Source organism: Gastrolobium bilobum, unplaced genomic scaffold, assembly GCF_033153095.1.
Source record: "Gastrolobium bilobum isolate Gb01-03AN ecotype WA unplaced genomic scaffold, APGP_CSIRO_Gbil_v1 utg500, whole genome shotgun sequence".
Taxonomy (NCBI): domain Eukaryota; kingdom Viridiplantae; phylum Streptophyta; class Magnoliopsida; order Fabales; family Fabaceae; genus Gastrolobium; species Gastrolobium bilobum.
The window spans coordinates 602,837-615,470 of record NW_026896335.1 but is presented as its reverse complement, the minus strand read 5'-3'; the positions used below and the strand labels follow the sequence as shown (position 1 = coordinate 615,470).

The 12,634-nt window shown below is 33.7% G+C and overlaps 2 protein-coding genes across 3 annotated transcripts; one reads left to right on the top strand and one right to left on the bottom strand.

The window, feature by feature from the left end:
• Positions 1 to 1,098: 1,098 nt before the first annotated feature.
• LOC133299074 (uncharacterized) lies at positions 1,099 to 4,331 on the top strand. Of its 2 annotated transcripts, none has more exons than XM_061498492.1 (4): positions 1,099 to 1,230; positions 1,546 to 1,768; positions 2,768 to 2,828; positions 3,132 to 4,331. In XM_061498492.1, the coding sequence occupies exons 1-4, from the start codon at positions 1,172 to 1,174 to the stop codon at positions 3,710 to 3,712; spliced, it is 924 nt and encodes a 307-aa protein (XP_061354476.1). In that variant the 5' UTR covers positions 1,099 to 1,171; the 3' UTR covers positions 3,713 to 4,331. The 2 variants fall into 2 exon arrangements, with proteins under 2 accessions (XP_061354476.1, XP_061354475.1); XM_061498491.1 differs by having other exon boundaries at positions 1,546 to 1,795.
• Positions 4,332 to 4,474: 143 nt separating this feature from the next.
• On the bottom strand, positions 4,475 to 8,347 carry LOC133299130 (uncharacterized). Its single transcript, XM_061498566.1, has 7 exons — positions 8,061 to 8,347; positions 7,394 to 7,504; positions 7,107 to 7,241; positions 6,250 to 6,354; positions 5,674 to 5,843; positions 5,462 to 5,561; positions 4,475 to 4,911 (listed from the first exon to the last, which is right to left on the bottom strand). Exons 1-7 carry the CDS (start codon positions 8,331 to 8,333, stop codon positions 4,672 to 4,674), a joined length of 1,134 nt encoding a protein of 377 aa, XP_061354550.1. The 5' UTR covers positions 8,334 to 8,347; the 3' UTR covers positions 4,475 to 4,671.
• Positions 8,348 to 12,634: the final 4,287 nt, after the last annotated feature.

Below are 12,634 nucleotides of genomic sequence, written 5' to 3'. Positions count from 1 at the left end.
ATCAAAATAAATGAAGGGCAGAAAGTGCACAAGGTGACCAGGTCATTTGGATCAGAATGTGCAAAATATCATTAACCAAGGTTGACATAGAAGTGGGCACAGGCCAGACCTTCCATATTTTATCACCCAATTTAGGGCCTGTACATATATATACGTACACACTAGTGGTAATGAAAAAGTTTTGCACCAAATGCTGGAAGTTCAGTTGGCGCATATTACGAACACAATAAATAAAAATAGGAAATTGGCTTTGTTGAGGAAGTCTGACCTCAAATGACTTTATTGAGGAAGCCTGACCTCTTGCACAAAGTGACTTCTGGATAATTTTTTTAATCTGATATGATACTTTTATTCAAATACCTAAAGGTTTAAATAGATAATACAAGACAACTTTAAAGATAACTACCCACTATGCTCCACTAATAGCTATGACCTATTCTTTAGGAAAGTTAAAATTCAAATAACAACCCACTACTTAAACAACTCAACAATTCAGAAAATAATAAAATAATAAAATAAAAGATCGTAACAGCGCGCATGAGAGCTAAGCAGGTGGGGATGAGAGCATCTGTTCGAATCTCTTCAATACCACCTTTGGGAGGGGTTTAAAGCCTTAATCATAGATCTGCCTCGAATCGAATTAGTTGCGAAGCAATGAACTGATTGGAATTTTTTAAAAAAAAATATAAAAGTTCTGCTTGGCCTAAAAAATAAAAATAAAATGTTTATTTTAATTATATTTTCCTCAGAAATAAAAAATAAAAATAAAATACGGTCGTATCTGGCAATAATGTAGTAGCACACAAGACATTTAAAAGCACACACACGGGTGGTGTCCATCTGTCATGTGTGAGTGTAGATTTCATAAAACGAAGGATGACATGTGAAGCAGGAATATATATTTGGTGTTACTGTTATATTAAGATTCAGTACATCTCATCAATGAGAGAACATTACATATCATAGGAGAGAGAACAAATTTGGCAAAAAAAAAGAAAACTTTAACTAACATGTAATATTTTCATTAATGAAATGTATTGAATCTTTAATGCAACAGTAGCAACAAAAATTCATTCTCGAAGCAGACGCAGTCACCAAGTTTAATTTAAGTCCCTAACGTAACACACTAACTAACCCTATCATTTCATTTCTTCTTTTGAGACAAACCCCAATGTCTCGTCGTGATTCTGATTCCAAGCGACGCCATTCTCGATTCGATCGAGAACCCAGGTGTGTACGTACACATAGCCATAGGCATAGCCACACCCTCTTTTGTCTTTTCTTTCATATATCATCAACAAATAGGATTTTTGTTGCACTTTCATGGTCGAATTGCTTAGTACTACCACCCAACCCATTCTTGTGAAATCCATATTATATTTATTTTTGTCAGCAGGTTGACGTTAGTAATTCTTAATTTCAAACCTTACTTTGGAAGAAGCTCTGTGTTGGATTCGTTCTATTAAAATGCAATTGTTTGTTGTTGATTTCTGTGGGGGATATGGGGGTTTATATCTAACGAATAATAGTTGTTGCTGGTTCTAGCCCCAAGAGATATAGAAAACAAGAAAGAGACCGAGCAACAACTAGTGCTACCGAAGAAAATGGAGACCAGAGACACCACCCCAAGCTGCGTGATTCCTTACCACATGAAGCCCCTTTGGCGGCAGATCATTCTAAGCAACAGTCTGGGGATCTGCTCAAGGACACGAACAAGAAACCAATTGATCATCATGAAGCACCCAAACATGCACCTGATCCAACTCAAGTACCAATATCTCTCTCTCATTTTCAGGTTTTGTACAGATGTTGCGCATAGGACTTGTTTTTAAGTATTAGTTCTCGCCCTTTTGACTTGTTTTTGGCCTGCTTGGTGCTTTCAAAGCTCCTGTTGAGTCGAGCCAAAATTAAAAACATTTGTAAAATGTAAGGTTTCACTCGCTTGCTTTGTTTTAAAACCCATGATCTTTCATATGCTAGAAGAGGATTGCATACCGCTAGGTTAGCCACGGCGGTACAATCTTTTACCCAAGTGATTAACTTGAGTGCACCGTTATCATATTTAGTTGGAGTGTATTGTGGCTAGTAAACAATGGTTATGTTGTGGAGAACTGGGAAAAAACATAATAAACCATTGTGTACTCTTTGCTTAGTATCAATCAATCTTTTCTTGCTTTTAATTTGGGTTCATCAATTGCCTACCCCATCTAATTTGAGATAAATGTGATATTGATGTTGATGATCTATTAACTGTCGGGCAGAAGTTATGAGTGATTTCATTTGTCACTTTTCAGTCTTAGTGCTAATGCTTAGCCTTGCCATTTTTCTCTATCTTTCTCTTCTACACGAGGGTGACAAGTTACTTATTCAAGATTGCCAGGATTGCTATCTAGTATGGCTATACCAGGTGAAATATAAGCCAGAAGTGGTAAAAAATGAAAATGATTTGAGTTTTCTTTGAAGATCAAATATTGCATGAATAGTTGATTATTCGAGCAGAATATAATAATTGTCGAAAATGATTCTTACATCCCCTAACATGTAAGGAGTTGGAGTATTTATCTTCACATGTATTCCCATATGAAAGGAAAGTCTTAATTCAACTACAGATTTAAATTTTTTCGTACGCTTGATTTTTATTCAGTGTATGCAAACTATTTTTCTGGGGGTGATGTAGTGGGATTCATGTTCAGCACCATGCCTTCAAGTGCCTCCGTTATATATATATATATATAACCACCTTAGGCCTATGCATGTCTTATGACAGCATGATGAACGAGGTAGTGCAGGGCAGGCTGGGCGAAGCTCTGGTCAAAGGAAAGCTGGTGGTGAGTTTCCCATTTTTTTTCATTTTGGATATATATTTTTTCATTGTATTTAGTGCAATATTCCTTACATTTTGTGCAAGAAAAAATGTTTTTTCAGTTGTAAGTATTTTGTTATAAAATGTGGTTGAGAAACAAAATTAAATAAATAAACAGTTAAAAGAAAAACTTAATTGGAATTTCTCCCTGTTGACTTGACTCACAAAAATTTGTGAGCTTCTTGTGTGATCTTTGCACCAAGTGGAAATATAACATACACCATAGTTGTTCACAGAAAAGAATCTAATTATTTCATTTTTATTCCAGAGCGCGGATGGTGGAAAGACTCAAAGAATCAGCATAATGAAAGGGCAAAGACAAGTCACGGTAGGGAGATGAGAGATGAGAAATCACAAGCCAAACCGAATGATGATACTTTCCAGAGAAGAGATGGTTTTTCTGGAAGGAAAGATGATTCACTTCCTGCCACGAGGAAAAGACCTGCATTTAGGGAGAAGAAGATTCCGGTGGATTTGGGAGATGCTGATCCGGCTGTAAAGTCAGGCCAGATTGACCACCCTCCAGAAAGGAATGAAAGGAGGGAGGAAAGAAGCAGCAACCCACGCCAGTTGGATAGACCTGAGAAGCAATTTGCAGATGATAGAGCGCCAAACAAGGGTGAAGCTAGGAGAGATGGATTTCCATTAAGAGGAAGATATGGGGGCAATGGTGACGATGGCAATTACAGGGGAAGAGATAAATTCAATGGAAGACAAGGTTATCGTCCCATTAAGACTCAAACTGAGAAGTGGAAACATGATTTATATCAAGAGGTTAATAAGGATCACATTCCACAGAAGAATGAGGATGATCAGATAGCAAAGCTGGAAGCACTCTTGGCTTCATAATTGCAAACAGCAGCCAGTATTAAGGTCGTTCTAAATCATCTTTTCAACTCGTGGCTTAGGGGGCAATATCCACAGATGATTTACCTGTTTATAAAGTATTTCATTTCCTCAGGTGCAATTATAAGCATGCACTGCTCTGAATTTTAGTTTCAACTGGACTCAATCCCCGCTGACTGAGGCGTACAGGTTTTGAAATTGGAATTTCCCTTGGCTTCATTAGAATGCAGAACAATATGTAATCGAAATGCCTGTATTACCCTGTTTTCCTTGACTATCAAACCTTTTAGCTTATTCGTGACAATTTTTAGAACCGGATCTTTTTTGTCAACCTAGTACATGACTTATCGTCCTTTCTTAAGATTTTGTATTTTGGTCAATTCTATAAACTCCCATCAAGTAGGTTGTCTTTGACTTGCAGTTGGCTTATCTCTAAATTACCGACTTATAAATAGGCCAGAAACTCTAAATCATCGTGTAAAACTTAATGGCCAGATACTTCCAGGATTCCTAGAAGTCCAGTTGATACACATCTGCATGAGTGGTTCCGTTTGATTTTAATAGTAAGCTTGAAAAATTGCAAGGGACAACTTTGGAAGGAAAAGATAATAACGTTGTACGCCGACATTTCACATTAGATAGCAGGTAAAATCTACAGCTAAATATAATTATAGTAGAGTATAAAATTTGGTTTCTTTAACTTTCGTATATGTAATATTATCAAATAAATTTAACATCATTTAATACTCAAATGCAGTATCCATGTTTACTTTGTAATATTAATCACTACATATTCGTTGAGCGAATGACAGTGATTGTGTAAGTGGTACCTAGATGAGCAAGGAAAAAAATAGATTAAACTTAAATTTCTATAGAATTAAACTTAAGAGAAAATAAATAAATAAGGAATTTATATATATATTTTAAATTCAGACTAAGAATTAAACTGAAGCTAAATGATATCAAATAACAAGATCTTCTATGTCCGTTAGGGGATCTGCATTTCCAAGAGACTTGTCCGGTAAGTTAACCACCAATTGTCCACATGCACCACTTATGTCCTGACCCATCTGCTTCCGAACCGTTGTTCGAATATTATAGGTACCCCTAAGAATTTTCTGAAATTTCGAGACTTTCTCCTCACTAGTAGGCTTGAATTGACTCAATGTACCAATAGGGTTGAAAGGTATTAAGTTCACTACCTGCTTCATAATTCAGACAATTAGCAAAAAGTCAAGAGCATTGTGCAACTGGGAATGAATATCAAGTTTAAGAAAAAAAGAGAGAGAGAATGCAAAAGGCCAAAAGCAATTAGCAAATAGCAAGATATGAAATTAGGTAACGAGAAGAAATGGACAGCATAAATGCTACAAGCTTACTACAGACTCACTGAAAAAGTAGAATTGGAAATTACTCCCCCAAAACCAGCTCTGTTACAGGATTAAATGAGCTTTGTAATCTTTATTTGAATTGTTTAGTTATATTTTCAAATATGTGGATGTCACATTAGATTGATCATTCACGGTCACTGAATGAGTAGATGTTCTCAAGAAACACCACCAATCCCAGTGCCTACATTTTAGAGAAGTAGGCTGTTGGAATTATATTGGTAGAGCATTGATGTTTGACAGAGAAACACTAAAAAGAGAGAGGAACAAGCAATTTTCAAATCTATAAACAATTTAGAGAATTACTTAAAATTCAGAATTTTCAAAATTCTAATATGCTACCACGTAAAATTTGGGTGTTTACCACTTGAAATGTCTCTAGCAGTTTTCCCAATTGGTGGGCATGCTGCTCCTCATCATTTACCCCATCAAGCATTATGTACTCAATTAATATTTTCTGCAGACTGTAATTAAGGATGAAATAGTAAACACTCCAAAATCACTGAAATTGTTCACAATGCTAAAGAACAAAAGTTTACATAATACTCAGAAGTAGCATGGATGTTTGGAAATCACCTTTTCATTTGATATTCTTGCAGTGAATCCATAAGTTTTTCCAAAGGGAAAGCACGAGCAGCAGGCATTATTTGGCAACGGATGTCTTGGGCTGGTGCATGCAGTGAGACTGCCAAGTTCAATCCGGGCAGATCATTATGAAGCTTGTTGATAGCATGAATGATGCCAACCTATTACAGATGCAAATATACCCTTCATAAACCAGAAATTTCCAGCATTCAAGAACTTTATGTAAAAGAAATTACTAAACAGAAAAACAATAGACACAGCAAAGGCAATGTCCCAAACTCTCAGTATAAACATAATCTGCTTTAGAGCCTTAGGAAATTCTCAGATTTTACTCGAATAGTAATCAACATGCTTAATAAAAAGGAAATCCTTTAGCTGGGTACTCATTAACAAATACTAATAATCTCAAATAAAGGAAGTAGAATGTATAATCTTATTCCTTTCAATCCAGAGTTTTTGGCATGAAGTATAAGACCCACCTACTGGAATAAAATACAAGGTTTTTGGAAGTTAATTTGTCAGGAAAAATAGAAGAAAACAATGCAAGTCGGTAGTGCATATTTTTACCGTTGAGATGGTAATCCTTTTCAATGACAATTGAAATGGCAATCCAGTCATGACACGAACTGATTCTACCACAGCAGAATAGTTGTTCAGAGGCTCTCCCATTCCCTGTACGAAAATAGTTGATTAAACTGCAAACTGGATATTAATTGCAATTATAGTGACACATTTGGCATTTAATACATCTTTAGATTAGTAGAATATCTATAAGAATCAAAACACAGCAGGGTAATAATGAGGAAACATTATGCCATTACGGTCTCTAAGATAATTTTTAATAAAGTTGTGGGTTTGTTAACATTTGTTAAATACCAGAGGATGCAGCCCCAAAATAAAATTGACAGGAAATCAATAATATTCATTTATTCAGTTATTCAATTGATAAATGATAAGTAATTCTTGCACAACTGATAATCAGACAGGAATTTTCTTTTTTCTTCTTATTTTCCTCAATTTTTGTTTATATACGAAAACAGACACAAGGAATAAGTATATCAGGTTTTCCAATAATTTGAGCAAGGATGCACCAATGCGAGTGGTTAGATAAGATTACCATCAATTAGTATCAGCAACAAAGTTCATGCTTTTAGACAAAATAGCAAATCATAAAAGACATAGAATATAACATATTCAAGGGTAGAGAAAGAAAAGGATAAAAGGAAGATCACAGTTAAATCTCTTGCTTCAGCTATATGAAAAGAGCAGTATCTACAGATTTATACTAACAGTGCTCAACATTTGAAGTCAAGCACAGTGGATGATATACAGAACTCATCACAAACAAGAAAACCTCTCTTCATGCGCAGATACAAAAAGACTGCCTCTAGACATAAACCATAAAGGAGGTAAAAAGTAATTACCATGAAAACAACATTACGAATCTGTGATAAACTAGAGGCATGAACCAACTGTTCCACAATTTCTCCGGATGATAAGTTATTTTTGAACCCCATACTTCCAGTAGCACAGAATTTACAACCCATTTTGCATCCTACCTTCAGAAAAAGGAAACATTTGCATTTCATTTGTGTCAAACGAAGAGGAAGAAAAAGCTCCAATGAAAAAGAAATAGATTTATCATCAAAACTCAAATCAAGGAGAGGGGGAAAATGGAAACATAAGAGGAGGGGGGCTGAGGGGAAGAAACCTGAGATGATATACACAAAGTTGCTCTTAGACCACCGGGACGGGGTTTACCACCATATTTGCCCAAACGAGTATCATACCTCATTATCACAGCCTCCACAAAAGCTCCATTCTGACAACAGAAATTCATATAAAAAAAATCAATTGTTCTTTAAACGATTTAAGTACTGAACTACCTATGTTTACATTACCACATAAGATAAAACAGCATGCTTCAGATCACAAAGACACAAGGTAATTCCAGTAACTAATGAGCAGAGAACAAAGACTTGCATCAACAGAGATTCATAAATAAAAGCACATTTAACATGAAGGCCAAAAGTAATACACAAGCAGGAAAAACTTGCATCATTGTTTTTGGCATCAAGTAGAAGTTAGGGTGAATCAAACATAATGATACTTTGCAAGAAAGCCTATTAATCTTTGCCACACAGATTTATACCACCACCCTCCTTCTCTCAATTTAAAAATCTAGTACACTTGAATCCAAAACTTCACAATGCAAAACCTTATCCTCCAAAAAGAGCATGCCCTTAATTTTCAGTTTCAGTAAAAACCCAAAACGGAAACTGGAAAAAGAAAACAAATTTAGCCTACTTGCACATAAGAGCATATGTTATAATTATAAAAAAGAGAGAGAAAGAGATTGAGAGGGAGAACAACTGTACATGGAGCTTGATGAGGAGCTTGGAGGTGAGGTTATCAGAAGAGTGGAAAACGGAGTGGAGAGAGGAAGAGAGAGGGTTTTTGAAGTTGGAACGAAGCAAAGAGTAGGCTGATGAAGGCAAAGAGGGAACATGTTTCTCCCAATCCCATTCACCGTTTTGCTTCAGATTCAGAATCACATGCTTCCATATCAATGGAAGGAACTTTGGGTCAATACCACTTTTTTCAAATTCCCTTCTCATGTCGCCGCCGTCGAACACCGATCGGATTCTCATTCTGCTTCTGCCTCAAATATTCTGCGGATTTCCAACCTCGTAAAGGATGCCACTTACGATTAAAATAGCTTCAATTTTTCTTTTTCTTTTTTATTTTAATACCAATTCAATAAAGGGTTTCATAATTCTCATTCAACATGAGAATTAATATTTTTCTACCCACCCTTCGATTTTTGTATTAACATGGGTCTTACATATAATTTTTTCTAACATATGGGTCTCACATGTTTTTTTATCTCTAGAACATAAGATTTCAATTCTCATTCAACATAAGAATTATAAAACCCTTCAATAAAATGCCATATTATAGATGGGAAAAATAAATCTTATATGATAGAAAAATCCTAATCTCATGTAATATATATATATATATATATATATATATATATATATATATATATATATATGGGTTTATTTTTTTTAAAGTTATTTTAGATAATTTTATCTAATGTTCGCCGAAACGACGTCGTTTTGGAGCGAAAATCATGGATATTTGTAATTTTAATTTATTTCAGGTTATAATAGTCTTTATCATTCTAATTTTTTAATTTTTCAACTTCAAAATAACGTCGTTTTAGTGAACATTAGATAAAATTATCTAAAGTAACATTAGATTTTTTTTTCCCATATATATATATATATAGGCTTTAAGGTTTCTAAAGTGAATGTAGATAAGTTATCTACAATCACTCCCAAAACGACGTCGTTTTAAGTTTAAAAATAAAAAATTATAATGAAAAAACTATTGTAACCCTAAAATAAATTACAATTACAAAAATACATTGATTTTTGCCTCAAAACGACGTCGTTTTGGGCTCAATGTAGATAAATTATCTATATTGACGGTAGAAAAAGAGAATCCATATATATATATATATATATATTAAGTGTGAGATTTATCTATTTAAAAAAATAAAATAAAAAAAGAATGTGACAACTTTTTATGATATATATAGGAAGGATTTGTTTTCTCGTATATGTAGGAAGAATTTGTTTTCTCACATAACATGAGATTATATATATATATATATATATAGGGAAAAATGTTTGTTACTTTAAATGACAGAAAGTTATATCATTTTAAGAGAGATACAGACACAGAAAATTTGAATTTTAAATTAAAAAAAAACCACCCACTTTCTCTCTCCCATGATTTCCGTTTTTTTGTGTCTATCTCTCTCCTAAAATGACTTAACTTATGTCATTTAAAATGACAAACACCAAACCCTTATATATATATGAGAAAAGTGTTTGTCATTTAAATGACATAAAGTAATGTCAATTTAAGAGAGAGATAAAAACAAAATAATTTTTTTATTTAAAATTTAAATTAAAAAAATCACTCACTTTCTCTCTCCCATGATTTTCTTTTTTTGTGTTTATCTCTCTCCTAAAATGACATAACTTATGTCATTTAAAATGACAAATACCAAACCCTATATATATATAGTGGACGGTTATACTTACCACCAGGTAAGTTTACCACCCTTACAACCAATCTCCTAGCTGTTAGATTAGAATTAAATCTAACGGCCCATAATTATCCCTTATAATCCTAATTTTTTCTCTCATCCCCTTTCTGTCTCTCGTTTGGGATCTGCACACCTCTCTCTAGGTTTGGGAATCAACTCTCTCATCCTCTCTATATGATGCTTTGTGGAATCACTGTAACAATAAAGAGAGGATGCAAGAGTTGATTCCCAAACCTAGAGAGAGGTGTGTGCAGATCCCAAACCTAGAGAGAGAGGGGAGATGTTGAATCTAGTTTTTTTGTTTTTTAGTTGATATCGTCATAACAACGAACCAAAATAATGTCTGATCATGCGTCGATTACTAGGTCCTTTTGATATACGCTCTATTAATTTTTATCGCAAAGCAAATGTGTGATTATCAATCAGTTCTTGTGCTTTCTGCTGATTGAATCTTGACAATCGTCAGAAACTGCACTGGAAATAATTATGGTTACTCACGATTAGTTTATTACTAAGATTTTTATTTTGTTGCGAAATGACTGAGAGAGTTGATTCCCAAACCTAGAGAGAGATGTGCAGATCCCAAACCTAGAGAGAGAAGGGATGAGAGAGAAAAAATTAGGATTATAAGGGATAATTATGGGCCGTTAGATTTAATTCTAATCTAACGGCTAGGAGATTGGTTGTAAGGGTGGTAAACTTACCTGGTGGTAAGTATAACCGTCCCTATATATATATAGGGAAAAGTGTTTGTCCTTTTAAATAAGACAACTTATGTCATTTTACTCTCACAAAGAGTACATTTTTTTTGTCCACTCTCTCTTCCCCTTTATCTATCTCTTTCTCTTTCTCTCTTTTAAAATGACATAATTTTAGTCCTTTAAAAAGACACACAATTTTCCTATATATATATATAAGGGCAGGATATTCTTACACCGGTGTAAGAGTTAGAAGTCTTACATTCAATCTTGACCATTGATCCACTTGTATCCAATGGCTCATATTACTAAAAAATTTGAGCGCTTAGATATAAGTGGAATCAGTGAACAAGATTGAGAGTGTAACTTACACTGGTGTAAAATGATACTGACCTATATATATATATATAGTTTCTGCAGTTATTGCAGATAAATTATCTGCATTTATTCCCAAAACGACGTCGTTTTGGTATTGAAATCTTATAAAATTATAAATATAAAGACTATTATAACCCTGAAATAAATTACAATTACAAAAACACTATGATTTCCGTCCCAAAACAACGTCGTATTGGGCTTATTGCAGATAATTTATCTGCAGTAACTGGAGAAAAAACAAACTCATCTATATATATATATGTTCTATTTTTTGCCATCACCAAAAACCAAATCCGTCAGCGGATCCTTGTTAAAAAAAATGAGAATCCACTTGGTAAAAATTGTTTATAGCGGACAAAATTTTTCTATCGCAAAGACAAAAATACTTTTGCTATATATAAATAGTTATTTATGTTAATGATTTTAGTTAATAATTGAATGATGGACTAAAAGAAATTTTTTATTTTAGTCCACTAAAAAAATTACAAAATTTGATGTTGACAGAATTAAAATTATTAAAAAAATTACAAGTCTTTTTTTTAATTCTTTATCAATTATTTGATTATTCAAATTCAATCAAGTTGGGTAATACTATAAGGACGGTAAATCTATCCCATTCAAGTTTTTAATAAAGATGTTTTCGACCCAAGTGTGATGGCTCAGTTGGTAGCATAGGGACTGAGTGGTGGGATAGGACTTCGGTTCGAATCCCACCAACACTATCTGGGGAGGGACATAAGTACCGTAATTCTTGGACTCGCACCTGAACTCTGGATTAGTCTCATAGACGGCTCAAAGAGTCGAACCCGTGGGTCGGGGGGGTTAACGAGCCGAACCGAGCTGAGCTTTGCTCTTAAAAGGCTAAGCTTGTATTTAAATGGGTAAGCCTGACCAAGCCTGTTGCCTGTTATAAATATAATTATTGGTATGTGGCCTGTCTTATTTATAAAAAATAAAAGTCTGATTTAGCATGTTTTAAAAAAACAAGACAATAAAAATTTATCCAAACAGAATATATAATCAATAACACTAGTAATTCCATAAATATTCATAAATTCAAGGTATATCCAAACAACATAATATAGAACAAAATCGTTCAAAAACTCTGTTTAACCAATAAAATGGGATGAAATGGATTGAGAAGAAAGAGAGGGATATTACAAGTAGTATAAAAAAATATATAAAAAAATAATATACTAGGTCAGGCTGAGAGGCTCTAAGGCCGAACTTTTGAATTGGAGCCTGAAGCCTTTTTATTAAACGAGTTTTTATACAAGTTCAAACCTGGTGCCAATAACCAATTTCAGACATGTAAGCTCAGGCCTTCACGAACCGAGCCAAAGGCCCCTGGCTCGTTTAGCACCCCTACCCGTGGGGATACCGAGGGGTTCTGATTCGCCTCAAAGAGGTAATTATGATCAGTTTCCAAAAAAGAAGAAGATGTTTTCGCAAGATTCTTAGGGGTATAAGGCCTGATTGAATTTTAATACTATCCAGTGGTTGGTACGGTATTGTATAAAATAATATATTGTATAAGATAATATCATCTAGTATTTGATAATGCACTATATAATACTATATATGATAAAAATAAATATTTTTACTAAAAATATCCTTTAATAAAGAATTTATATAATTCTTCAAAAAATGTCATATGATATTAATTTTTATAAAAATTTATTGATCAGTGTGTCCAAAATATAAATTAATTTTTATAAAAATAAAAATATTCAATATTTTAAATAATAATATA